Genomic DNA, 26,490 nt, shown 5'->3' on the forward strand with positions numbered 1-26,490 from the left:
CTTTCGGGCTTTCATGACGTAGGCAAAGTATACCATGATCGAGAGTATTTACAATAGAAGATTTGTCAAACACAACCCTCAGAAGAAAGCTCCAAGACCAAAATTGAAATAGTAATTAGCATTACCCCATGCGAATGATGAAGAAAGGACCGTCAACTCCAGCTTTTACAATCTTATCATTACAGGTCACGGGCAGCATGAGACGCAAAAACAGAAAGAATATCATGTAACCTCAAGTCATGCGGAATTCGTAAGAAAAAGAAAAATAAATATGCATGCCATCTCCACGGCACCCTGCCGAAACATGAGACTGAAATAAAGAAAAGCAATTGTAACAACCCCGTGGAAAAGTACATGCGAAGGACTCCTGTACCACCCGAGTTACCAGAAAATAAACTTGAACTTGAGGAGAGATAGAGAAGAGAGGAAGCTAGAGCTTACTTAGGCGATGGGCCGGGGGCTCTGCTGTTGGATATGCTGGAGAAGGGCATCGAAAAGGCGGCCAATCTGGGGAGGTGTTAGCTTTACGATGCTGGGAAGAGAACGTAGTAAATTTACCTCGGGTGCCGCCTGGATGAATGGTAGGAGGAAGAAGGAGTAGCTCGAGTTTTGGAGAAGCTCCTGTAGGGTGATGATGAGACCCCACGGGTGCGGGCGATGGACAATCAACCGCTCCAACAGCACGCGGATGATCTGCTGGCGGACATCCGTGTCATCTCCTTCGGAGTATTCCATGCCAAACAGACGGAGAATTGTGAAGCTGAAGAAGTAGGTGTGGCTGTTGGGGTAGCGAAGCTGGTTGGCCATCGCACTGAGCAGGTAGTAACGAGGCTCGGGCTGCAAAACTTGGGCGAGCTTATCCAAGAGAGCGGCGTGAGTGGAGTTCTCAAAGGCACTACGGGTGTTGCTCTTCGAAGCATGCTCCACTGCGGCTTGCTGTCCAATATACAGCACAAGAGCGTTCACCAAGACAATGTCCACGTCGACTGGGACAAAGAATAAGCCAGTTTCCTTGGTCTCGGGGTTAAGAATAGCACCGCAAAGCTGCTGAATGGCACTCTCGGAGATGCTTTCGTTTTTGAGCACATCGTCAATAACCTCCTTGATGTTGGCGTTCTGCAGGGGAGCAACAATGTCACCCGCAATCTTGGGGACCTCCCGCATCTCCTCGATCCGCTCTACCTTCAATCCCTCTCGGAAAGGGTCGGGAAGCTTTTGGAACGAAGAGGGGTAAGCACTGAGCACAAGGTTGCGGAGCTGTGCGCAATGAGCAGGGATGACATTGCAGAACTGGAAGTGATTCTCCGCAACAAACTCCGGGAAATCGTGGTGCAGAATCAATAAGATACGAAGAACGCCCTTGTAGAGATCCTTTGCAACGTATGTAATGTTTGCTGCCTTGAGTTGCTCGCCCATGTAGGAGAGCAGTGCTTGCATGATCTCGCAATAAGGCGCCCATCCGGCACGATCGGGCATATTCAGCATGTCCGACATGAATACCCGGTGGGAAACTAGGCAAAGCCAGCCGTAAACGAAACCGGGCACGTAGCGGGGCTGGAAAGACAGGAATTTGTTGGCCAAGGCGAAGATCATGCCTTGGTGCTGCTCGGTATGCTGCAATCCGTTCATGGAGTACTCGCAGAGAATACTGGAGAAAAGACGGAAGAACACACGCTGGTTGAATGCCTCTCCTCTCATGACTTGGTGGTGGTTCAGAACCAGCACCAAAAGAGAAAGGATAGAGTTGAAGTAGGTGGCCTTGTTGGCTCTGACAGCGCCAGCGCTCTCGCCTTGGAAGCGGATGAGGAGGATGACCAGCTTAGCGAGGGCATCAATGTAGAGGAATGCTTCATCAATATTGGGGCCGTTGGGGTTCTGAGATTCGTGCTCGAACATGGCAACAGAAATATCAATGCTCAGACGGAAGAACAATGCGGAGTCTTCTTGGCTGTTCATCACCTGGCGGTTGTGAAGATCCTGGAGGAATGATTGGAAGGTGCGGTCAGTAGCACTAGGGGCCTTGTAGATACCGATCCACTCGCTGAAGATGTACTCCATCTGGTCACGCTTAGATCTGGCTTGATCGCTGAGAAGAGAGTTCACAACCTCAGGAATACCAGACTCGCGCAATTTGCGCACGATATCCAGGCCAGCAGTAACAGTTGCATCCTCGGAAAGCCATTGACTCATAGCTTCCAGACTGCCGGAGAAGTCCGACCGGAGAGCAGAGGGTTCTTCATTGAAGAGAACGCGGTCCATCAAGTTGTCAAGCAACTCCAGGGCGCTCACATTTCTCTGCACAATCAGTCGAGTCAGATTCATGTCAACCCGGCGAATGTCAAGGAGACCAGCATCGATGAGAGCAACAGTGACCGGCACATTGAACATGTGTTCATCATCAACATCGGAAAGAAGTGCCCATGTGTACCGAGCAATTAGTGTGGACATGTCGCAGAGCTTGGCAAGAAGGTGTACAAGAACTTCAATCTCAAGAGATCCATGTGATTGAGAGTACAGAAGAGTGCAGACCTTCAATGAAGTCAGTCGGGCTAGCTCCTCGCCATTGGTGGAGTTGACTATCGTGCGCAATGCCTGGTTATATTCTTGCAGGACTGCGCTGTCTCTGCCGAGATCCTTAACGTGTTCTTCCGAGGCGTTGCGAGCAGACTGCTGAAGATCGGAAACAAAGCTTTCCACTCGCTCTCGAGGGCTTTGAGCATCGAGGAATCCATTGGTGTGCACAGGAGGCATCTGCGATACAGCAGGTTGCGCCTGGGGTGTTCTGTGTGGAATGGCCGGTTGCTCAGCTGGAGTAGAGAGGTTAGGAATGGCGGGGTAGGATTCCCCGAGGACATCGGGAAGTTGACGACCGGCGGACGCATCAGCGGATGGTGCTGGGCCTCGCGATTGACGGGCAAACTCTTCGTAGATTGCGAGCTGCTCCTTGTTGAGACCACCAGGGGCTTGTCTGTATGGCTCCGGGATGAACAGTCCCCAGCGGTTCATTGAAGGGTCGATGAATGGGTCGTTAGAGCGACTGGCCAGGTGACGGCGACGGGCCTCTAATTGAGGTTCAATCACCTTCTCGATCTCTGGCAGAGACTTCTCCTCTGCGGCCTTCTCGACAATACCACAAGCAGCATCGAGGTTGTCATTGACGCACATCAAGATCAAGCCTTCTGGCATAGGCTGCTCAGAATATTCTTGCTGGATCATGCGAATGTAGTTGGTCATGCTAACCTTGAGAGGCTCTTTGCAAGTGACAAGTGCCAGGCTGCCAGCAAGTTGACGGACCATTATGCCCGCAGCATGGCGCACACGTTCCTCATCGGGCTCCATGGCGAAGTCCTTGGAGACAAGCTGGACGGTGGAAATTGACGCGATAGTGACAGAGCGCTCGACAACAGGGGTAATTATCTCGGCAATGGCACGTTCCACTGCAGTGTGAACAATCTGTTTGAGGATACTGGGATCTACCATGCTGCTGGCTGAGGAAGGCAGGACAAGGATCTTGTCAAGGCTCGGCAGGGTTGACATAATAGCGGCAGGAGAGAGTCTCTCATTGCGGATAGCCGGGTTGATGGCGCTGAGAGACAGATCTTCAAATGGCTCAACGAGACCTTCCGGAGGGTTGACAGTGGGCAGTGATTCTTCAACATGAGCAGAGCGATCACGGATGACAATAGCCGGCTCAATTGTCTTGTGGTCGAGATCGAGGTCTTTACACAGGACCTCAATTTCGAACTTGAGATTGAGCTTCAACTCAGCGAAGTGGTAAAGCTCCAAAAGAAGACCTAGGATGTCCATCAACCAGGGGTTGGGGGGCTTGAACACCGTTGATTTGGTAGCCTGCACAAGAACCTTGCAGGCGAAGGGGATCGTGACCATGAGGCGTTGGGTATCATAGCCCTCCAGAAGAAGGCCCTTGAAGTAGATGTTCTTGTGTTTGATGGGCTTGTCCTTCGCAATGGTCAGCGATCCAAGCCAAGCACCAAGGTTCTTGAGATGGCCACGATCAGTAGATGAGGTTAATGTGTTCTCAGAGTTGATGAGCTTGGCAACGCTGACGTAAGTCTCTCGCAAGACCTCGGCCCAAAGAATTCTGTCGCCGATACGATCAAGAAGGTCGAGATAGAGCTGTTGGAAGTTAGGCTGCAGCTTGGCACGTTCCTCGACCAGGTAAGCGGCGAACCACTGATGGTGTTGGTCGCGCAGCACTTCACGGAGATCTTGAAGTTTCTCGTCAATGTTTTGCTCGGAAACGTTGTTGAGAACGAACAGAATCTTGTCCTGGATGTCTTCATTTGGATCTTCATAGAGCTCAGATCGAAGAGGGGGATCAAGCTGAACAGCACGGAACTTGCGTACAGAGCCATCAGCAGCCGGGGAGTCGGTGGAATTGCCATTGGTGAGAGGCGCAGCAACCATGCCATCGAAAGGTCCAGCCTCGGCTTCACCAACTTGGTTTCCTTGCTCCCGAAGCACTTCCTCGGCCTTTTGGTAGATGGGGGTCCCTTGCAGAGATGGGATTTGGAAAAGCAGGTGGCAGAAACCAGCCCATTCAGGGAGACGGTTAATTAATTGCTCAATTGCTTCAACGCCGAATTTATACATTGGGTCGTGGGGCTCGTGTTCACGGACAGCCTCGAGGATCATACCGAGACCGACCTTCAAGGTAATACCGTCAACAAGACGGAAGTTGATGATACCGCCGAACATAACTGCAGTCTTAGTCAAAGCCTCGAGCGGGTACTCATGGTAGCAATGGTATTCATCGATCAGGCCATGGACCATGCAGGAGAACAGGTCTTGCTCGATGGGATCGCGGGAAGACTTGTACTTGCGCATCAACTCCAACATCTCTCGGAGCGAGAGTTCTTCATGGTACATTTTACCGAAGAGCTCTTGCATTTGCTTATCAATGGATTCAGGCAGATTGTTACCGTTCTCGCCATTGAGGTCAATGATATCATCGAAGCCTTCACCGTAATTTATTAGGCGAGGGTATGTCTGAATGCAGATGCGTTGAACGGGTGTGAGATTCTCACGGTCTCCGACATATTCCTCCAGAACAGATAAAAGAGTGTACACCGTCTTCACTGCAAGGCTGACCATTTGATGAGCGGATTGTTCCTTGCGTTGGACGTGCAATTCGTCCTCTGCTTTGATTCGCAGGAACTTGGATAGCAGCCCACCCATATCAATGGCGCCCTTTTGAGCAGCATTTTGAACCCATTGTTCAAGATCAAACTGATTTTTGCGGTGGGAGTAGCATGCGAGGTCAAGAGCAAGTCCATTAAGAGGAAGTCCGTTGGTAAACCCAAGGAGATCCTCCAGCCAGCCATACGCAGCAGCGTGCTCGTAAATCACCGCGGTGGATGTAGGGTCCTGGTTAAATGTAGTGAACAGCTGGTCTGCAACCCACTGTCGGTCTTGTCGCCAAGCTCCGTGAAGAGCGAGCTGGTATCCATCCTCTTGCTTCGAGATAAACACAATAAATGTGCGCAACACAAAGCTTTGTTGTACACTGGACCACGGCTGTGGAATCGCAAGCGCGGAGCAAAGGAACACTGGCAGATCAAACTGAACGACCGCCTTGATAAGGAGCTGGCTTTCAGTCGCAGCCCAAGAAGCCTGAGAGAACAAGGCAAGGTCAAAAATGGCTTTCATGGCGTCCATAGACCGCAGTGGGGACTTCGCTGCACGCTCGCCTTGCAGTTTAACAAGATCAGGGGCATCCTGGAAGAAGTCGGCGGGGAAGGTTGCACGAAGGTTGGGGATGTGGGATGGGTCGATGCGAGATGCCACGAACGCTGTCAGGAATGACATCTGCGTGTCGCGATGCTCCCAGTCTCCACCCCAAAGCTTTTGCACATCCAAAGTCGAGCTCTCGGCCGACATGACAGAGAGAACATTGTAAAGCTTGGCGAATTGCTTCGGGTCCACTCGGAGGCCTTCACGATCGAAGTGTCGGAGAACCAGAGGCCAGTTGATCGGTTTATCTGTGTATGCACTTATGAAAGTCTCCAGTGAAAATTGTTCCCAATATTGTGACAAAACCATAAAGAGAAGACCACTTGCTAGATGTTCCTCGCTCCAATTCTTCGGGTCAGAGTTGATCATTTCGCTTATTGTTTCGATATTTGCAGTGGCTCGGGCGCCTTTGGCATGTAGTTGCCGAACAAGACCGTATTGAGGGTTGACAAAATTGAACATTTGTAGAGCGGAAGAGACTTCGAATGGCATATCTAACCCAAGTTTTTGGTATCGCAGGTTCGCTGCGTATACGAGCTTCGCTTTGACATCGTCGGTGAAATTGCGGGGGGGATAGAGGATGAATCGTTCGATGGTCATTCCGAGGAAAGAATTATTGTAGTCCTTCGTAATTTCGGATGGACTTGCCAAGCTTTGAAGGAAGGGGGCAACTGAGTTGGAGAGGATGGCATCGGCTAGTGGAATGGATTAGCTTTAGAACAAAAGTGACCGGAAACAACTATATACCTTTAGCACGAAGGTCCGACTTGCTGGTCAACTTAAACGCTAAAGCCAGCGCGACCTTCACGACTGGGTCAAGTCGGAAGTGATCCAGGAACGTCGAAAGGTCAAAGTCACGGAAGATATCTCCTTCAGAAGTATCTACTGTCTCGGCGATTTTTTGAGACTGGTCCATGTCTGCTGACACTTTTTGCAGCTCCTGGACAAGGAGAGGGTAATTGCCCGCATTTTCGACGGACTTGTTCACGCCCGGGAAAATTTGTGGCGCGTTGCCCGTTAAGAGGCGGCGAAAGTATTTGGAAAAGACCTCCATTCCGTTGGATGTTACAAGCTGCTTTTGTTAGCTTCTTTTAGGCTGAGGGAGGGGGAATATTACACCACTAACCTTGTGTATCTGAGCAGCTTTCGTTTCCCACTTTTCTTTGCCTTCTTTCTCTGTAATAGAATCCAACAAGAGGAATACCTGCGCGATGGAGATTTTGGTGAGCGACGATTGGCTCGAGTGGGCGGCTGCAGATCCCGGCTTGTCAGATGCGAAGCCCGTGGGAGAATTCACGGTTGTTCCGGACGAGAGAGGCGAGAAAACGCCTCTGGATGATCCCGGCCCACCACCTCCCCCAGTACCTCCTCCACCTGGAGTGGAGCTTGTAGCAGAAGCCAAATGAGACCCTACGGAAGGGGTGTGAGATCGAAATTTGGGAGACGAGAGGTTAGATCCGTGGTGTTGTGAGCCAGATTGCAATGAGGTAAATGGCGAGGATGTGGGTTTAGGACTGCTACCGGTGAGACCCCTGGCAGAGCTCAGAACGGCAGAGAAGGATGAAGGTGTAGAAGCCCCAAGGCCTGCGTCCAAACCCCGGGTGGTCGTGGGGGGAGCGGCGGAGGATAAGTTAGTCGCGAGTGGAGTCAACCCACGACGTGCGCCGGACTGCGACACGGACCGACCCCAAGCACCAATATCGGTCCTGGTCGAAGAAGATTTATCGGTGCCAGAAGCAATCGACGATTGGGCGGTTGGGTGAGGGGGAGGGAAGGTCATCTAGGAGACGCGATCATTTGATCTGGAGGTCCAAGGACAGATTTTTAAGAGTCACAAGCGCAAGAAACGAGAAAATTCGATAAAGCAGATCAATAAATTGTGGATGAAATCATGCGATATCGAGAGTTGGAGGATATAGAGAAAAGAGGATGAGATTGTGGGAGAGGAATGGATGGGGAACGATGAGAGAGGTTGCAGGAGGAATGGGGTGCAAGGTGCGAGTTGTCGGAAGTGTGATATGCCTCAGGTGTCAAGCGGGAGCTCCCAATCGGGCACCATGGAGGAAAATAGGACCCATCTTGCTATTTCTTTACAGCATACAACTTTGGATTGGGCTTGAAAGGCAATTATCGATGTTTATGTCTTGTCGCTTCCCTCGTTTCGCTCATCGTCTTTGATTTCCTCATCTGCATGTCGCCGTTGAATAGTGTCACGTGATGAAGAAATGTACCCTCCGGATTGTTTGATGTCACGTGATGTTGATGACTCAGCTATGGCGGGCGCTCGCTGTACGCAGCTCGCCTGCGCCGGGCATGTTCTGCATGATTTTAGAGTCGTCTTTGGAAAGCCTTTGATAAGTGATAGTTCATAATGATTGTTCCCTAAGAGCACAATTTCAGATACTTTGAACGCTGATAAGCACAGTATTAAAATGTGTTATCACAGCTGCTTCTCTAAAGTATTTGCAATTTCAACCAGCCTACATCCTACATCCTACACACGAGTAGATCAAAATGAATCTTATATCTTGCAATATGACCGAGAGGTGTCAATAAAACTGCAGCTCCATCAAGTGACAGGATTAATCTTAATCCAGCATCCCGAGAACAAAGTAGTAGATAACAATATTTGGCCAGACATATTGCAGTACCTGAGCCATACCAATCCAATGAACGCCAGAGTCCAAACCAGTAATAATACCAAGGGAGAGACCGAATGTAACCCAGGAAGAGATAAAGAAAGCTCGCAAAATAATGATAATCATGTCATACCGCAATAGCAGTCGGAGGGGGAAATGAGGCATTGTCACTGATAATGCGAGAAAGAAAACATCCCTCAAGGTCAATAAATTGCGGGGAAGGATAAAATCACACAGGCAGAAAAAAAAAGAAGACGATCATGTGCACATGAGCTGAGGCCAGTTCCATGGCCGATCCAACGCCAACGCCAAGGTCCGCACCCAGAGGGACCACAATGAATAAAGGATTTTGTTTCAGATCAGGTGGCCCGACTAGTCTGTCAGAGACTGACAATAGCACGCACTAGCATAAGATGCCTGGGCAGTATATGTCTGAGCAGTGCCGCCGTTATAATTGGTGTAGGTGGTGGTGGGCGTGGGTTCATTCTCCTTGATGTTGATTATTTGGCCGGAAAGAAGGGCCAAACCGCCGTCGTTGCGAATCTGCATTTGTTGACAATAAGGAGCTTCGCGCTTGGGGTCATCCCGACGCTCCTCCATTTTGATCCGCCGCGGGTAATCGGCGGTGGAGGAGTCACGTTTGGAACTAACTGATGTTCCAGCCGTACTTGCCGCCATATTGCTGTCGACGGATGCAGTGGTACTCGAGGATGCTGAAGTCGACTGATTGATGTACAAGAAAAATTCCATCATAGTGTTGTTCCACCAACAGAACCATGGCTTGTCACCGACTTGTGCGGTCTGCTTGAAATTCTTATAGGCCTCTGCTTGTGCCCATCCATCTTCCACCCAGGAGCGCTTGGAAAGAGTGCTGAGAGAAAAGTCATTTTCGGGGACAATGACGAGCTTGTCGAACGCAGAAATAAAGAAGAGAGCAGGTCCCATGCCAAGGTCAGTTGTGTCAACGGCCATGCTCAATGCCTGGGTGGGCGAAGAAGACCAGTATGGTGCTTGAGCACCATAGGTGAAGGTCGGGGTTGGATTACCGTAGTCAAAAACAATGGAATGATGACCTCGAGATTCGCCTATGTAAATCTCAAATTTACTTGGCGGTTGCAAGCACTTCCAGGATTTCCCATAGGTCGTCTCATCCACACAAAGCCCCGAACCGTTCTGATAACCAGAGGGAACCATATAATGGCCAGTAGGTATAGATTTGATGTTTGTGGGTGTAGAAATCATGGATGCATCCATCTGAGCAGATGCGGTTACCGTCACGATCGGTGGGCCATGTGACTTTTGAGCTTCTTGGTCTGCTTTGGCAGCTTCGGCAGCTCTCTTAGTTCCCAGAACACCACCGATGACACCTCCAATGCATCCTCCAATGAGCATCACAGTCGCGATGAGGACCAACGTCCATACCGGAAGGCCGCAGCATGCGGTCTGCTTTCCTTTGCGTTTGAGCTTTTCCTCAAAAGCCATGATACCTGTGGTCGCAACGGCTCTTTCCTCCCCATTTCGATCATTGTTTTCTTCGCCAGAATGTTCAGGCACTAAGGCCCTTGATGAGGTTTCTGACACAGGAAGCACTCTTGAGCTCTCGTTGTTGAGACGATGCTCCTCTGGTGAGGTGTGAAGATCGGCCATCGTCTCAGCCCCTGGAGGCTTGGGGATGACGCCTGTTGGGTATCGTGAATAAGGTGGTAGCGGCTCTGTGTGCCCATCTGGTCCAATGATATCTCCCACATCATCATCCTGACGGCCAGCGGGAGGTTGATACGGTGGGTTGTGGCCTGGAAATCCGACCGGAATGATATCATCATCCATTCCTTCTTCGACAACATTTTGCGAGTACATCGCATAGGGATGCTGAGGACCAGTCGATTCCTCGATTGGTCGTTCAATCGGCCGTATCGTTGAGGTACTGCCAACACTAGGCGATCGACTAACACCGACTTGAGGATACATACCATACGGATGGCTAGGTCCGGTGGCTCCGGTGTAGGGGCTGAGGGCACGGGGAATCGAGAAGCGGGAAGAAACACTTTGGTTTCGTTGGATCAGGGAAGGAGTCGAGTTGATAGAGGTTGTAGAATTGCGGTTGTTAGAGAAACCTAAACCCTTTTGGGGCAGACTTGACCGATGAGGTTCATCGAATGACACCCGAGCGTCATCGGCGAATGGATTCTCATTCTCAGTTGTTGCCGTGCTGACAGTCTTTGGTTGATGGTTATTTTCACGAAGGGTGGCGGAGGAGGCGATAGAAGAGGGACTATGAGGGCGTTCGATTCGATCGGACTCAATGGGTTCTAACGAGTATTCGTCCGCAAAGACATTGGGATTAGAGACGCGAGAGTTGCGACCGAAGGAGTGACGAGGCATCGAATCGCTCCGGGAGAGTCGTGGGGTCTGGGAGGATTGTGAATCAGAGCGAGAATGCTCAGATGAAATATGACCCGACATTTCCTATCGGTTTGGCAGCCCTGTCGGGCCACCTCGCTGTTCGTTCAATCCGTTCAGTGACCCGAAGATGGGGCAAGGGAGGGTTGTTTAGCGATAGCGATGAATATATTTAAACACTTCCTGAAGACGTTGAAAGGAAGATTATATACGTGATGACTTGAGAGTTGTTGTTCGATAGAGAAGAATTTGGAGCGGGGGGGGGACGTTGGAAGGGGAGAGTTTGAGACCTTTAGTGTGACGGGGATGCTGGAGCCGAGAAGTGAGAAAGAGAAGTTCTACTCCGTACCAAAAAGAAGAAAAAAACTCGGACCATCCTCAAATTCTTGGCTTTTTGTATTTCAATTGAAAGATCTCTTGGATTTCTATTCTGTGTTGCGTTTTATATTTTATTTTATTCTTTATACATATTTTAACCCTTTGGAAACATAAAAGAACAAGGACCCTAAGGGTCTGGATACGATCTACGGAGTACGTATCACTCCTCTATTGTACTCCGTACGCTACTAAGACTTTATCAGTGGACCTTTGGGCTTCGCCACCACTTTTCTATTTTCTGCGGACTAGTAGTACCTAGTATAGCTACACTTGTTTATTATTATGATTTATACACTCTAGGCACTCTAGGCACTTTTGTACGTTTGTACGTTTGCATTTTTGTACTTTATTATTATGTTTCCGTTTTTCTACTTTGAAACACTAGGTCTTAGGCAGAGCAAGCATATGACTATGACATCGTCCGATTCGCCGAAACCAGTTTTCAAATAAAGACAATAAAACCGAATTTGGGCTGAGCGGGTTTTCCGGATTTTTGGAACCTTTTCCGAGAGGTGAGAGGTTTCTCGGATACCTTCTGGTTACTTTTTTGAACTCTTTTATACTTGCGTCTTGAAGATATACCATCGAAGACCTACAAAAAATTTGGGCAATGTTGGTATACAGTGTACAATCTTGTATGTTCCTGCCAATAATGGCTACGATATTAGGTTCCCCTCGGTTGCCCTCGACGGCTTCTGCGTTTCAAGGGCTCCGCTTGAGCGCGGGGTTGCGTGCGTAACGGGATCCATCCAGCCTCCAATATGCTCCCATTCTACTCACTTCAGGGCTGACCGGCCCTAATATCCGCTCTAGGTCCATAAAACATTATAATTTTTCTTCGAGAAAACTTGGGGTCCTTCGGTTCTAGACCTGGCTCATCTAGTAGCTACAGATCTAGAACCGAATATCAGTTCCACATTGTGAAAGAACAGCTTGCTTCTTTGTCTACAACGGTAAGCTTGTAAGATAGTCATCATACATTTGAGTTGAATCATTCAGTCTCGAGCCATTAAAAAAAGTTATCTATACAATTACCTTACGTCCTCTCAAAAATTCCATCTCGATGGCATCTTTATAGCATGAGAGATTCATTCTTACTTTAAATGGCCCAGGAACAAAAGACCGAGCTGAAGGTTAAAGTTTGACTTCGTTATCAGACTCAGCAAAGAAAATCTCAAGATGAATACAATTACACGAGCATGGCTGACTTGAAGGTGATGGGTTCTGATTATTGTACATATAACCTCCCGGCATTTTGCCTTAAAATTCTACTAGGTCTACCTTCTATACATAGGTATTACTTATCACTTCGTTCTATCTACCTAGGTAAGATGTGCTAGGTTCTCGTACTAGTCATTCGGCAGAGCTTTGGACAAATTTGATTGTAGTCCAATATTGGTGGATTGATTAGGTTGATTGGTAGGCTGAACACACAACAGCCTACCTGCTCGCATGACACCCGCGTTAGGCTTGAGTACCTCTTGCGAAGTCGACATGACCCTGAACACAGATGTACACTAGAAGGGTAGGTAACGCCTCCCAAACAACCTTCTTGATGCATAATTTTCAGGTACTATATATCGCGATGTTAGTCGCCATCTTATATACAATGTCAAAGATGGTCCACTCGTGGCCCCAAAATGTGGAGTAAGGGCGATGACCTGGTGTAGATCCAACTCTATCGCGGGGTATATAGTAGATAACTATCAGACATATATCAGATACAATGTTGGAAGATAGGCTGTCTATTTTGTGTATTGGCTTCCAAGGAACGCCATGGGTTGGCCTTTTTAACCAACGATAGGAAGAACCGCTTACCGGTAAGATGTATATATTCATAATAAGTAGAGCATATCGAACTTTACCATGTGCTAGATTACATCCAAGTCTAGAAGCTGCTTATATCAAAAGTATTTCGCAGCAAGGATATGGAGACCAACAAAGCCAGCTACTATATACATTTGTATGTATAAATGATTGAAAGGTGATTGAGAATTAACCCTAAAGAATGTTAGAACAGGCCCGTAAATAGAGACTATCATGGATAATGAAACAGGATAGGAAGAGAAGAATAAAGAGAGAATCAAGAATGTCGCCAGTCTTTCCAGTTAAGAATGTGGAATCGACCCAGTGTTTCAGACCCTGGACTTAGATATAAAACCAATCGAGAACTTAAACAATTGCTTAGCTATAAAATGGACGTATATTTAGGCTTGTCGGTCTAATGATGGCCGTTTTAGGTCTGAGAGCGCCATAGCCAGCGGGTTCTTGACAAACGAGGGCGATCATCGGGCGTTTCATCGGGTAGGATGTGTACTTCCTAGTAAGCCAAACCACGAGTACGCGTATATAATTCAAACGTGCAAGTCGATCGAAGTCAATGACACTTGGAGGAGTTTGGTCAGACAAAATTAAATTTTGGCTACCATGCTAGCAATGCGCATACTGCATAAATATGTATATGGACCACATTGTTGACCAAGTCATGCTATGATCTTCCCTACCTATGTAGTGTAGAAAGTTGTAAGTTCTTTACATATTCAGCGGGGAAAATGGCTTCTCGGCCCCAAATGCCCTCCACTTCCCCACCTTCTGCGCAGTCCTGGACGCCGTGTTCAGTCCACTAGCTAGAAGGAAATATTGTACCTAAACTAGCTTACTTCGGGGTATGATGTTCTCCGCTGGGAATTCTGATTGGTCTGTATATTTCGCGTTCAATAGAAGGCAAGTATTGCTTGACGGGAAACGCCTCCTTTACTAGTGATCCGGAGTCAAATAACAGTTGACATCGCTATTTCTATGCCGGTGCCGGTTCCCTCTTCATCTGACATGTGGATTTGTGCATTTTATGGGGTTTGTTGATAGATTCAAATCACTGGACATACCCCCTTTTGTCGTCTACATCCATGTAGTCTGGTTTGATTGCAGACTTACTAAAGTACAAATCGGGTATATCTATTGAACGACAGCCTCGCAAGCCAGTATTGATATCTTCAAACGGAACATCACGGTTGAGGATAATGCTGTCACATCTGCTATCCACCTGACCTTGCGGCCATCCTTACTTCCAAATGCATTGGGTATGTGTGTATCTAGGCTGCTGGTCCTATACTTCTGACCTTGGACTCTTAGTTACAATTCTCTTTTTCTTGTGGGGCTTTGCATACGGCCTGCTAGATATGTTGAATTCCCATATCCAAACTGCTCTCAATATCACCGCTAGCAAATACAGTGGCTTGCAGGCTTCATACTTCGGTGCCTACTTCATCTGTCCGCTCACCATCTCTAGATGGACAGCCCGCAAGTATGGATTCCGAGTCACTTTCACTCACTTGTTAGAGATATTGTCCATTTGATCATTTGCATGGATTAACTCATTACCAACGAACTAAGTCTCGCCGTGCTTGCAGTCGGATGTCTCCTCTTCTGGCCCAGTAGCGTGAAGAAATCATTTGGCGGATTCTGCGGTAGCATGTTTGTACGTGAAAAGAACCTTGTGGCCCATATCGCTCTAACATCTCACCAGGTTGTTGGCGCTGGGCTATCCACCCTAGAGACGGCAGCCGATCCTTTCCCTTCCATTTGCGGACCCCCGAAATACAGCGACATTTGTCTGAATTTAGGCCAAGCCGTCCAGGGAGTAGGAACCTTTGTTGCGCCTCTTTTGGCCTCTCGTGTGTTCTTTGCCAATACTGTGGACGACGATGCCGGGTTAAAAATTGCAATGGACATATCTTGGAGTGGCTTGTTTCGTCGCCCTGCTCATCATCCTCTTCTGGCCAACTCCTTTTTCCGCGATCACAGATGCAGACCAAAGAAGCATTGGAAGCACAAATTTTTGATCACGGCGAAGACAGCGGCCCGTTCAAAAAGCAATATAACTTGTTCTTTGGAGTTTGGAGTCAATTTTGTTATGTGGGAGCACAAGTGGCCGTCGCCGGATATTTTATGAACTTTTGCAAAGAAGCTGGTAAAACAGCCGCAGAGCCATGTAAGTGATACAAGGTTTTTTTGACGTTATTTTTAGCCAAATTATCTTAGCGGACTTGCTTGCCATTGCGCAGTGTCTCTATGCTTTCAACCGCTTTGTCTGCTACCGGCTTGATGACGATGAAGGCTTTCAAGCCTCGGTACATACTGACAGTTTATTTGATTCTCTGCATCATCTTTACGATAGCTGCCATGACTACAAAAGTTTACTAGTGGCAATGATCATTTTTGTTCTGTGCTTTGAATCGGTGAGTAATGTGACATACGACAAATTATCAAAAGACATTATAACTAACGGGGTCATTCACCAGTGTTGCTTTGCAACCATCTTTTCCCTTGCTTTTCGTAGTCTTGGCCGTCATACAAAGCGCGGTGGATCCCTTCTTGTCGCTGCGATTTCTGGTGGCATAGTGTTTCCTCCCATGATGGGGGCTATCGTGGTTCGCTGTATCAACTCCTTCTCGGGAGCTTTGAAGCTTTGGATATAAAAACTAGCGATGATATAATTTGCAGACGAATCAAAACGCCCATATTGCCATGGCAATCCCGATGATGGGCTATATTCTCGCAATGGCTTTTCCTATATATATGAATACCTTCAATAAAGATGTCATAGATGGTCACCGGAATACTGAGCTCAACGTTACTGTACCAGTGGAGAAGGACATCGCTCTCGAAGAAGGCTCCAATGGAAAGCCCACAGCTGCGATAGTCGGAGCCACTGAAGATACAACACACAATGCTTGATCAGTTGGCTCAAGAAGTTTGGCCCCCATTGGGATCTCTGTCTTTTCATGAAGAGTCCAGAAGGACGGAGAAGACAGAGTGGTAACTACATGTCAATATACTTTGCTGGACGCACGAAGTCGATATCAATTTCGAGAGGCAACCTTAGCAAGCGGGGGACTGCGTCGGGCTATCTTTAACAAGTTCATTAATTCTAGCATTTAAATTTCCACATTGAGTAGCCTAACGAGATTACATGTATCTATCAAATGCCTCGCCGAAGAGCAAGAACATCGGATAGCTTCACCTGTCCTTTTTCACCCCAGCCTCGTGCTCCACTCTGAACATCAGGCCTAACGCGAATGTACCAAGACCAAGCACGCCTGTCGAGTTCGGTCTTGTCTAACGCTGAAAGCCATGACTGGCAGACCAAATCAATAGCAGACAACAGCCGACCAAGAGATTCTTCCTTCTCGTCCTCAATAGCCGTAGCGGGTTTCTTTTTGGAAGGCATTTTGCTCTCTTCTGCCGGCCTGGAGAATGCTCGATATAGATATGACCGTGCAGAATCTGGCCTGAATATGGCGAGTGCATTACTAATATCGGAGTTCGGATGCCTATCAGATGTGCTGCCTTTAGAATCCTGGCCCCGGAGTGCTTCTAAATCCACACCCCAAAGTGGGGGCATCTGGATTTCTTCCCCATGGACATTTTCACCCTCATATCTTGAGTGGACTTCGGCTGAAGGTGCTCCTTCATTTGGATCGTAATCCCATCTCTTCAACACATGTATATCGCGGCCAAGAATTTTGACCACAGGATGGCCTGCTCCCCAACCCTCTTGGTCTGCAGGCCTTCCATCTTCTATTCCTAGACTGATAGCTTTGGCACGACTGTTGACAGAGACAACAGCTTGGGCAAGACTCAGTCGACTGGATAAAGGTTGTTCGGGCATGGTGTACTTTAGAACACACACTGCAAAAGCAAGCACAAGCGGCGCCCGGTTTGTGACGAGAACAGTACTGTTCAGATCGTCTTCACCAGCAGAAGACTTGGGCAAGCTGAGTGCTGACTCAATCTCAAATGGAGTGAAGTCCTTGTTCGATATTATGGAGCCTTTGGCTCGCTTCTGGGTTGATGATCCGGCATCATATGGAGCTTCTCGTTTCTTAGAGACCCGTTTAGCAGCATTAAGCACTTGCTTGGCTATTTTCTTCTCTTGGAAGATCCCTAAAAGAGTTTCCAAGTCCGATTTGGCAATTTTCGCACTGCTAAGAAATTATTAGTGGTAACTAAGAGATTTGCATACTGGTCATGGCGTACTTGGTCAGATGGGCTTTTTGCAGCTCTAAAACCTTGCCCATTGCCAAAGCTAGTGAGACTTTGGCATCTTGCGAAAGAAATCGTAGAAGATCCGGTACTTCTGTAGCCATTTTAAATATGGAAAACCGATGGAACGCTGGCAAAGCTGAAGTTCTTTTAGTGACGCACCTACATGTGTGCATATGTACGGGCCCACAAGGCGGCTGAAGACTCGGGGGAACCTCGTCATCGGCAACATAATGCCATTTGTATGGGCCATCGTCACCGCCTTGATCACCGCCCACATTATATGTTATCATGTAGCAGTTCACTGATCTGTAGACCTCTAGCTATGGAACCTCTTCTAGGTCGACGTTTTCTTACACCATTTTCTGGACACCATCATCTTACTTTCGTCTGAGTTTAGCGACTGGCGCTGCTCTTGCAGCAGCTGTTAAACATGTCTGACGGACCGAAGGGGAAGGGCTTCCCTGATGTCTCCGCAAAACTATCCGCGCTTCCAAAGAAATCGCTCTTTGAGCGTCAAAAGGCTGAGGCCGAGGCGAAACGCATCCGAGAGCAAGCCGAAAATGCCGCAGCACTGGAGGATTTCGTTAAATCTTTTGATGATGAGGCTCCCGCTGGACATCTGCCCTCCGATGGACGGTTGAATACACATGGAGGCAGGGGTGGTGGATTTGGAATACCTTCCAAAAGACACTTCACAGGATCTACCTCACGCAACAGTGGCCCGGGAACTTTGGGTCCCCCACCTCCAACACTTTCCCGCAAACGTCCCCACGAAGGCTTCTTCCCTGCCTCACATCGTGATCAGCCAAGATTTGAAAGCGCGAATATGTCTTCTGGACCCACTCCATCATTCGGGGCCCCTGAGGCTGACAAGACAATTGAGGAGGCGGAGAGAGCTGCTGCTAAGCCAACCTTATACCTTGCGTCACTTCCTCCCGGGACATCTCCATCAGTCATCAAAGCTTTGATGCCCTCTGTTTTAGCCGTAGACGATATCAAGATTCTACAACCACCCGGACAGACTACAACAGAAAAAAGATCTTCTGCTGCCATTATTATCCTTGCAAGCGACACAGCCGCTTCGGACATCGACACCACCGTGAGCTCTCTCCAAAACAAGTACCTTGGGTGGGGCTACTACTTGAATATCTCGCGACATCTTTCTTCTGCTGCCATCAGCTTGAATATGCCTTTGCCTGTCGGTCTTTCATCAAGCTCTTCTCTACCTTTTGGCGCAAAGAAGGTTCAACCAAACATTGGCGGAAGTCTGAATCGCGCTCCCCCACCTGGAATACACCAGGGAGGGTTCGCACCTCCGAGCTCATATGGGTCCAATGCTGGTAGAAGCGGCCCAAGTACTGTGGTGGAGGTGAAATTACCGTCAGACATCAAACAACTGAGACTTATCCACCTGACGCTTGAGCATTTATTGAACCACGGCCCTCAATTTGAGGCGTTATTGATGAGCAGGCCAGAGGTACAGAAGGACGAAAAATGGGCTTGGTTATGGGATGCGAGGACGACAGGTGGTGTGTACTACCGCTGGAAACTATGGCAAGTGATCACGAACCCCAGGACCGAAAAGGCCAAAGCCCACCAACCTGCGATAATATTTGAAGGGGGCCCGACCTGGATGCCCCCAGAGAGCGATCTCAAATTTGAATACACCACTCGGCTAGAAGATTTTGTTTCGGATGAGGATTACAACTCCTCTGACGAAGAAAACTCGGATGGAGAAGATGAACGGCGTAACCGCGGTGGAGCACCCTCGGAAGGGATCGACGGATACGGCGATGGTCTTGGCTACATGAACCCCATGAAGAAGGCCAAGCTCACCCATCTTCTTGCACGACTTCCAACTCACCAAGCAACACTTCGACGAGGTGATGTTGCGCGTATAACGGCATTTGCCATGGAGCACGTTGAATCCGGCGCAGAGGAGATTGTGGATATGATTGTTCTGAATGTTCTCAACCCACTGGTATACACTGGGGCGAACCCAGATTGTGAACTTGAGAAGGCGTCCGCCTCAACCAAAGAACCATCTGAAACCGCAGAAAACAAGGACGACCCGGCATCCAAAGAATCATCGGAAATGACTACTGATGAGAAAGATATTCTACCCAAGAAAGCATTTGATCCGTCCGGCTCGAAGCTAGTTGGTCTTTTTGTCATCTCTGATATTCTCTCAGCCGCAAACAACAGTGGAGTGCGCCATTCTTGGCGATACCGCCATCTGTTTGAAAACGCATTCCGTACTCGAAAGGTTTTTGAACACCTTGGTCGACTCGATAAAGATCTCAACTGGGGACGGCTGAAAGCTCGGAACTGGAAGAAAAGTGTTGGTTATCTTTTGGAACGGTGGGAATTGACGAATTGTTTCACTCAACTGAACCAGGAGCATTTCGCTCAGGTACTCGAGAAGCCACCGCTTACCGACGCCGAGTCCCACAAAGAGGAAGAAAAAGTCGAGGCAGAAAAAGCTGCTGCTGCATTTGCCAAGAGCAAAAATCGATGGAAGACAGTTGACGAAGATGGGCTGGCTGGAAAGTTTGACCCTACTCGCCCTGTGAGTGATGGCAACCGACAAGCCCGATCCACTTTCACCGAGGACGAATCAATGAGCGACATCGATGGTGTCCCAATGGAAGACAGTGACCACGAATTGGAGAACGATGAAGGAAACCCTGTGGACAAGGTCCAACTGCCATCGGGCAATGAAAACATCCAAACTCAATCAACCCAACAGCCCACTGAACCACCCAAGAAGCCCGAAGAACCAGCTGGGCATCAAGATCCAGAGACACGGCGACGCAGGCCACGGCCCAAAGCTGAGGACATGTTCGCATCCGACTCGGAGTGATTTAGGAATGAAATTAGGCATGTAAATGTACAGAGTATGGCGGAAGATAACGAATTGCAACGAATAATAGTACGATAAAAATCATCCCATTTAGGCGCCTATGTAGTAGATATAGTACCTAGAATTTGTGAGGCAGAGAGGCTCTTGGGCGATCAATTAATAAGGCAGTCAGGCATCATCCGTAGAACATTTTCTGCCCCACAACCCCTCATCAACAAATACCTGCATCCTGGCGCTGAACTCTCTATAACCCTTAAATTACAATCGCATTACTTTCTCTCTACCCTCTTCATCCCTACAACCCCTTTAAAATGGCTGGTATGTGCTCTTCTCTAACTCGATTCTCATATCTCTGCGACAGAGACGGAGGGGTTTGATCGTTTGGGCCTGAACAATATGTGACTGTCGCGGTCCTATGGCAGTGACAGGAGACCAAGTGAGAAAGCCTAAGAGAAACTCACCTTGGCTAACATATCTATTTCATTATAGACTTCAACAGTATCGCTGGTATGTTACCACTGCTCTCAAGCTCTCTCCCCCCGCCGATTCAGCAACGCGCCCGCTTCCGATGATACATATAGTTGCAACCCATGTCCCATGAGATGGATGATATTATTTATACCTAAAGAGCACTGTTGACGCATCATCTATTTGCAGAGCAGTTTGTGCAGTTCTACTACCAGACATTCGACGCCAACCGTCAAGGTCTGGGTGGTCTCTACGTAAGCCCCGCTCTGGACGTTACGAACAGACAAATTTCCCGAGATGTACTGACTGTCTTTTCTTTTCTCCAACAAATAGCGTGATCACTCTATGCTCACCTTTGAGACAAGCTCGGTTCTGGGTACTCAAGCCATCGTTGAGAAGCTAGCCGTTAGTCAATTCTCATGTTTTATGATGGCTCGTAACAAGTGTTTTGATTACTGACTTTGTGATGAATACAGAGTCTCCCTTTCGAGAAGGTCGTGCATCAAATCGCCACCTTTGATGCCCAGCCCTCCAGTGAGAACGGCATTATTGTGCTCGTCACCGGTGCCCTCCTCGTATGTCCGAGCATCTACCTCTTTTGTCCCCTGGCTAATATCATATTCTGCATAGGTTGATGAGGAACAGAAGCCTATGAACTACTCCCAGTGCTTCAAGCTGCAACCCGATGGTGCCGGCAGCTACTTTGTGCTCAACGATGTCTTCCGTTTGATCTATCCTGCCTAAATCACAGGCCGAAACCAATACGACGATGCAATGATAGGAGGATGTGCTCTTTGAGCAAAATATCACGGGCGACCGCGTTAAATATCAGATGTTTGGTCGCAAAGATCAATCTCGACTTGCGATACTGAATGAAACAACTTCATTTTGGCCCGATCAATCTAAAATTGTGTAGGATTTGTTTCTATCTCAAGCTACAAAATAACATCATCACACGATCGTTCCATCTGGGATAGTGGTTCACTGGCTCTGAAGCAATGGCGTCTCCTCCGAAGGTCCACCCACAGATGCAGACTCTTGCTGAGCCCCCTCGCCCAGGGAGGGTCCGTCGGGAGCATCCTGAATAGCATGATGGCCCCCTTCGCGTTTGTTATTTGGCCCAAAGTACTCGAAGTAGATTGCCATTGCAAGCAAAGTGCCCTGTAAACAAGCCGTGACAACCAACACACCCCAAATACTCCATCCGCTCCATCCCTTCCGCGCTGCCAGACTACCAGCCCAGACAAGACTGCCCGGTGTCTGGATGCACATCATAGGTATACTCAAGCTCCCCACACACTTCAGTCGGAACGTAGTATAGATCTGAGGGAAGTACTGGATCGAAGCGAGGATGGCAGCCAAGACACCGAGGAAGTTCGCCCAAGCTGGAACTGCGGCGGGTTGGCGGAGTTCAAAGGCAATGGAAATGATGATTGTAACGAGCGCATGAAGCAGACAGATTCCTGTTACAACGAGCGCAGTACGGTAGGTCGGCCCACTGGCTGATGAGGAAACGGCGCTCACTGGGTCTGTTGGAGATGTAGCTCGCGGGAAGTAGATCACGAATAGTAAGAGACTAGGTATGATTAGACGGGGTCGAATTGAGATGAGATACACGGTCGGGAAACCCCCAGACTTGCAACTTACATTGAAAAGAAGCAAAGCCACTGCATGCCCATCTGGACTATGCCTAGGAGACCTGCGAAACAGGCGATTCCGCTAATCTCCTGACAGCAGGCAACATCTTGAGCGGTAGATGGAAATACAAGGATATTGGCAAAGGCCGATGTGCCCGATGTGACTCCAAGGAGGACAAAGTATGGGGAGATTCCAAAGGAGCTTCGGCGGGAGATGATGCGGAGGTGTTGGGGGAGGTATGAGATGAGGATACCGAAGATGATCAAGCTATACCTGATTAGTGATTGGGGTTTATTGGGAAGTTGAAAGGACATACATAGAAAGAACAGTTTGAAAGATGCCTGGCGAGGCCAGCTCGCGGCAATAGGGAGTTAATGGGTCCATGTCAATTACCTACATGTAGGTATGAAGCTGGAAGGAGGTTGTAGCTTCCAAGGTCACTCACTGATTGGAGCTCGTGACTAGCAGGTGACTGTCAATATACGTCATCCAATAAATTAATCAAAGACTCTAGAGAGTCAGTGTGCTAGGAATCATGTGTTAGGAAGTTGAATAACATATACAAAGAGTGTAATGGGAATCCCCGCATAAACAGCCCAGAGAGTTGGGCTCCCGTTGGCCTTGCTGCCTTGTTGCCTTAATGACAGCATACCCTTTCTTCGCACTAGTGATAACCTCTTTTACTTACTATATAGAACCAGAACTACTTATGAATTCTTTGAATATACATATACATCTGTAGTTACATACCTAATTGATTATTAAAACAAAGTTACTAGAATGCAGAGAATAATTTTATCTAGGTGGTTATTAAAAATAAGAAACAAATAACTAATGAATCATGCATTTCACAGCTCCAAGGCAAATTCCCCAACTACGTCATTGCGCAATCATCCTGCCTTTCTTGCTTTCTTGCTCTTCTTGCCCTTCTGTTTTCTTTAAAATCTTGCCTGGACCCTATATCTTCTTCAAATTAGCCTCAAGTCAACCTGGTGAGTTCTATCAATCATTGCTCGAGCTTCTATACTCATAATACTCATATCCCAATAGCTACTAAGTTGCAAACATCTATCATTTTGCCAAAGAAATAAGACATTATGAAGTTGAATCTGGCCACTGGCCTCATCTTCTTCCTCGCTTCCACTGAAGCTGTGGCTGCTTCGAGCTGGTGGAGCAAGGCTGGTGCGTTATCTATAAGGATATGATCGTTTTTAGGCTAACAACATCAGTTTACAACAAATGGCATGAAACAGAGCTGGAGCGATGGCTCTCCGACCATGGTGCGATCTATCTTCGCCTTATAATAGCTTCGTCTGCTAACAAGGTTATATAGATATTCCCCACCCTAGTCCTGCCGACCGCCGAGATCTAGAGAACCTAGTCAAAACCAACTGGGATAACAGAGTGCAGAAGCCTCTTGGATATGTTGCTGACCAAGCCAATGATCAGCTTCATCATGCTAAAGAGTGGATTTTTGATACGTAAGTTATTTTTTGGCTCAGACCTGTGGCAATGCGACAAGAAGCTGATCGAAATAGTTGGTCCGACACTCAATTGAAGGCATTCCTTGATCGCCATGGTATTCCAGCCCCCCAGCCCCGCAAGCGTGACATCCTGATCAAGACCGCGCGCGAGAATTATGAGAAGGTTGCTACAAAGGTTGGTGAGGCGGCCTCCTACCCCGGAGATTGGTTGTATGAGAACTGGTCCGACTCGGATCTCAAGGAATGGCTGGATGAGCGTGGATGGCCTGCTCCCCAGCCTTCCACCCGTGATAAGCTCATCGCATCGGTGCGACGGAACTCTCGCATCGTCAGCTTGCAGGCACGCAGTATCGCTGCATCTGCTTCGGCTGAGGCTGAGGCTGCGAAGGAGTCCTTGAGCGAGGAGCTTTTCAACGCTTGGTCCGACTCCAAGCTGAAGGAGTTCCTCGATGAGCATGACGTCAAGGTTCCCCAGGGCTCAAAGCGGAATGAACTTATCGCTCTGGCTCGCAAGCACCGCTACAATCTTTCTAACCGGGCCTCGAGCGTAGCCTCAAGTGCGACTGATGCTGCCCAAGATGCGTTCGGCGCTGCTACCACCAAGGCCGGCAACGAGTATGCACGCGCCACTGACAATGCTAAACTAAAGATCGAGGATGGGTTTGAAACCGCATTGAATGGCTGGTCTGACTCCCGCCTCAAGGCATTCCTTGATGCCCGCAGTGTCCCCGTTCCTCAGAATGGCAAGCGTGATGAGCTCATTGCGTCAGTTCGCGCCAACGCCCACAAGGCTGCTGGTGGATGGAACCAGTACAACTTTGATACTTGGGACAAGGAACACCTCTTGTAAGCACATCCCTTAGCTGTGGTCGTTCTCTCACTGACTCACCTGCGTAGGAAATACCTCTCTGCCGTGAACCACAAGGCTGCCAACAAGGCCAGTGCCTCGCGCGAAGAGCTCATTAAAAATGCTCAAGAGTACTATGCTAAGGCTTCTAAAGCTGGCGGCGAACAGTACGCATCTGCAACTGCCTCTCTCGCACAGGTAACTGGCACGGCCAAGGATGCCACCTTCGACCAGTGGTCGCAGTCCGAGCTCAAGAAATATCTGGATAACTACGGCATTCCTACCTACCAGGGCTCCAGCATCAACGAACTCCGAGCCGCAGCTCGGCGCAATGCCCAATACTTCAAGTACGGCACCACAAACCCTCAGGATACCATTTATGCCAGAATTATGGATACTTTCCACTGGGCTGTGGAGCAGCTGAAGATCGGCGCTGCTAGCGGCCGGGCCCAGGGTACCGAGGCTGCCGAGAAGGTCCAGAAGAAGGTCTCTGAGCACACCGAGAGCTTGCGTGGTGAACTGTAAAGTTTTCTCAAATTCAAGTTTTTGTTGTTTTATTTCTTTTCTTCTGCAAAATTGGGGTTCGTTTTGGTTTTGTGATATCTTAGGCTACGAAGATTATGACATTTAGGATTTTGGGTTGTGTGTCATTCAGTCCCAGCCTTTAGTTTGTCAATACAATAATTCAGTGAGTTCTCAGAGGGGACATTAGTTAAAACCAGCTTGAAATCCACATACAATGGCTCGGGGCAAATTTCAATTTTACAAACAATTAAACCCGAAATTGAATTGCGCGTAGCTTCTAATCTGATGTCAAAAAATTTGCCATGCTAGCTCATGCCAGCTCAAGAGTGTTAGACATCGATCATTGTCGTACATGCAACAGGACATTAATTCATTTTCGCGGTCACGATGAAGGAGCTTCAGGGTCTCCCGCAGCAACCAACTTTCCAACGACGAGGTACTTCTCAGAGAAGCGTTCTTCCCACGACTGCAAGTTCTCCAGCTGCTCGGCGTCCAAATCCTTCAGCTCATCCAACGGAGCCGAGAGGTCCTTGGTCAGCATATCCTCATCGAAGCTCTGGTGAGCCAAACCACGAGAGGCATCCCGACCAGCGAAGTTCTCATAGGGTCCGCCCTATTTAGACCGTCAACTTAATGAGCGCTGTAGTGTTCATATTTCACAGTAAGTACATACGGGTCCGTAAAAGTTTCTGCCCGGGGAGACGTCGAAGACACGGCCGCGGACGGCTAGATAGACGGGGCGGTTGTTCTCGCCATTAAATTCAATCAAGGTCTTGGGGGTGTAGGTCTTGAAGACGGTTGGTGGGGGACCGCGGGGAAGCTCGACAGGTGCCTTGGGGCGGAAGTGCCAGTAGAGCAGCACCACGAAGAGTGAGACGAGGATCAGGTTGATTGGCGAAGCGATGGACATCCTATCATGTTGAGAGTTAGCTCTGTTGATGTGGTGCTGTGCTGGTTGGTCCAACGGATGGGAATGGGACACGAACACTTCAGCCTGTGGGACGGACTTGTCTGTTTTCATGTTAGCGAGATATAAAGAGCACGAGCAACGTGGCACATACCAGCCATGATTAAAGAGTTGATTCCAATGATATCTAAAAAAGTGGCGGTTCGGAAAGTCGGGAAATGACATCTTGCCACGTGATTGGGCCCTATATGACATGGACATCATTTCTATTTCTCTTTGATTCTAAACTTTCAGGATCTTTCTTTGTATATTTTAGTATATTCTCTAGCTACTTTTGATCTGACATGTGAAATGATTGGAAAGTACGTCTTCCTCCGCCAATGCTAAGCCCTCGGACTCCAGACTTAAAACGCCCAAGTCCCTTAAAATGTTTCAGGGAATCTCGCCCCCATTTTAATTTGTTGCCCACTTTTAACTATTAGTAGCCATCTGGTTAGATGAAATTTCCTGATTTTTGAAGTCTTATTCTCTTCTGTGAT

The 26,490-nt window shown here is 48.4% G+C and overlaps 9 protein-coding genes across 9 annotated transcripts; 4 read left to right on the forward strand and 5 right to left on the reverse strand.

The window, feature by feature from the left end:
• Positions 1 to 441: 441 nt before the first annotated feature.
• N7529_008891 (CCR4-NOT core subunit CDC39) lies at positions 442 to 7,534 on the reverse strand (the record flags this gene model as incomplete). Its single annotated transcript, XM_057244418.1, has 4 exons — positions 442 to 507; positions 559 to 6,449; positions 6,502 to 6,826; positions 6,881 to 7,534. 4 exons carry the CDS (start codon positions 7,532 to 7,534, stop codon positions 442 to 444), a joined length of 6,936 nt encoding a protein of 2,311 aa, XP_057095956.1.
• Positions 7,535 to 8,765: 1,231 nt separating this feature from the next.
• Positions 8,766 to 10,856, reverse strand: N7529_008892 (uncharacterized protein; the record flags this gene model as incomplete). The annotated part of the gene is made up of 1 exon (XM_057244419.1): positions 8,766 to 10,856. One exon carries the CDS (start codon positions 10,854 to 10,856, stop codon positions 8,766 to 8,768), a length of 2,091 nt encoding a protein of 696 aa, XP_057095957.1.
• A 3,286-nt stretch (positions 10,857 to 14,142) lies between these two features.
• Positions 14,143 to 15,908, forward strand: N7529_008893 (uncharacterized protein; the record flags this gene model as incomplete). Its single annotated transcript, XM_057244420.1, has 5 exons — positions 14,143 to 14,251; positions 14,304 to 14,505; positions 14,565 to 15,098; positions 15,199 to 15,601; positions 15,675 to 15,908. Coding segments are annotated over 5 exons (1,482 nt in total), but the record flags the coding sequence as incomplete, so codon positions are not given.
• A 244-nt stretch (positions 15,909 to 16,152) lies between these two features.
• N7529_008894 (uncharacterized protein) lies at positions 16,153 to 17,320 on the reverse strand (the record flags this gene model as incomplete). The annotated part of the gene is made up of 2 exons (XM_057244421.1): positions 16,153 to 17,158; positions 17,211 to 17,320. The coding sequence occupies 2 exons, from the start codon at positions 17,318 to 17,320 to the stop codon at positions 16,153 to 16,155; spliced, it is 1,116 nt and encodes a 371-aa protein (XP_057095959.1).
• A 329-nt stretch (positions 17,321 to 17,649) lies between these two features.
• Positions 17,650 to 20,082, forward strand: N7529_008895 (SWAP/Surp domain-containing protein; the record flags this gene model as incomplete). The annotated part of the gene is made up of 1 exon (XM_057244422.1): positions 17,650 to 20,082. The coding sequence occupies one exon, from the start codon at positions 17,650 to 17,652 to the stop codon at positions 20,080 to 20,082; it is 2,433 nt and encodes an 810-aa protein (XP_057095960.1).
• A 311-nt stretch (positions 20,083 to 20,393) lies between these two features.
• On the forward strand, positions 20,394 to 21,294 carry N7529_008896 (nuclear transport factor 2 family protein; the record flags this gene model as incomplete). Its single annotated transcript, XM_057244423.1, has 6 exons — positions 20,394 to 20,400; positions 20,572 to 20,589; positions 20,740 to 20,804; positions 20,884 to 20,955; positions 21,027 to 21,125; positions 21,181 to 21,294. 6 exons carry the CDS (start codon positions 20,394 to 20,396, stop codon positions 21,292 to 21,294), a joined length of 375 nt encoding a protein of 124 aa, XP_057095961.1.
• A 237-nt stretch (positions 21,295 to 21,531) lies between these two features.
• On the reverse strand, positions 21,532 to 22,572 carry N7529_008897 (PQ-loop repeat-containing protein; the record flags this gene model as incomplete). Its single annotated transcript, XM_057244424.1, has 3 exons — positions 21,532 to 22,126; positions 22,198 to 22,455; positions 22,505 to 22,572. The coding sequence occupies 3 exons, from the start codon at positions 22,570 to 22,572 to the stop codon at positions 21,532 to 21,534; spliced, it is 921 nt and encodes a 306-aa protein (XP_057095962.1).
• A 713-nt stretch (positions 22,573 to 23,285) lies between these two features.
• On the forward strand, positions 23,286 to 25,044 carry ish1 (double-strand break repair enhancer MSC1; the record flags this gene model as incomplete). Its single annotated transcript, XM_057244425.1, has 5 exons — positions 23,286 to 23,370; positions 23,418 to 23,468; positions 23,522 to 23,669; positions 23,691 to 24,518; positions 24,570 to 25,044. 5 exons carry the CDS (start codon positions 23,286 to 23,288, stop codon positions 25,042 to 25,044), a joined length of 1,587 nt encoding a protein of 528 aa, XP_057095963.1.
• Positions 25,045 to 25,426: 382 nt separating this feature from the next.
• Positions 25,427 to 26,112, reverse strand: N7529_008899 (cytochrome b5-like heme/steroid binding domain-containing protein; the record flags this gene model as incomplete). Its single annotated transcript, XM_057244426.1, has 4 exons — positions 25,427 to 25,657; positions 25,718 to 25,955; positions 26,031 to 26,055; positions 26,106 to 26,112. 4 exons carry the CDS (start codon positions 26,110 to 26,112, stop codon positions 25,427 to 25,429), a joined length of 501 nt encoding a protein of 166 aa, XP_057095964.1.
• Between the last annotated feature and the right edge of the window lie 378 nt (positions 26,113 to 26,490).

The sequence above is a fragment of the Penicillium soppii genome, assembly GCF_028829465.1.
Source record: "Penicillium soppii strain IBT 18220 chromosome Unknown utg000006l, whole genome shotgun sequence".
NCBI lineage: Eukaryota > Fungi > Ascomycota > Eurotiomycetes > Eurotiales > Aspergillaceae > Penicillium > Penicillium soppii.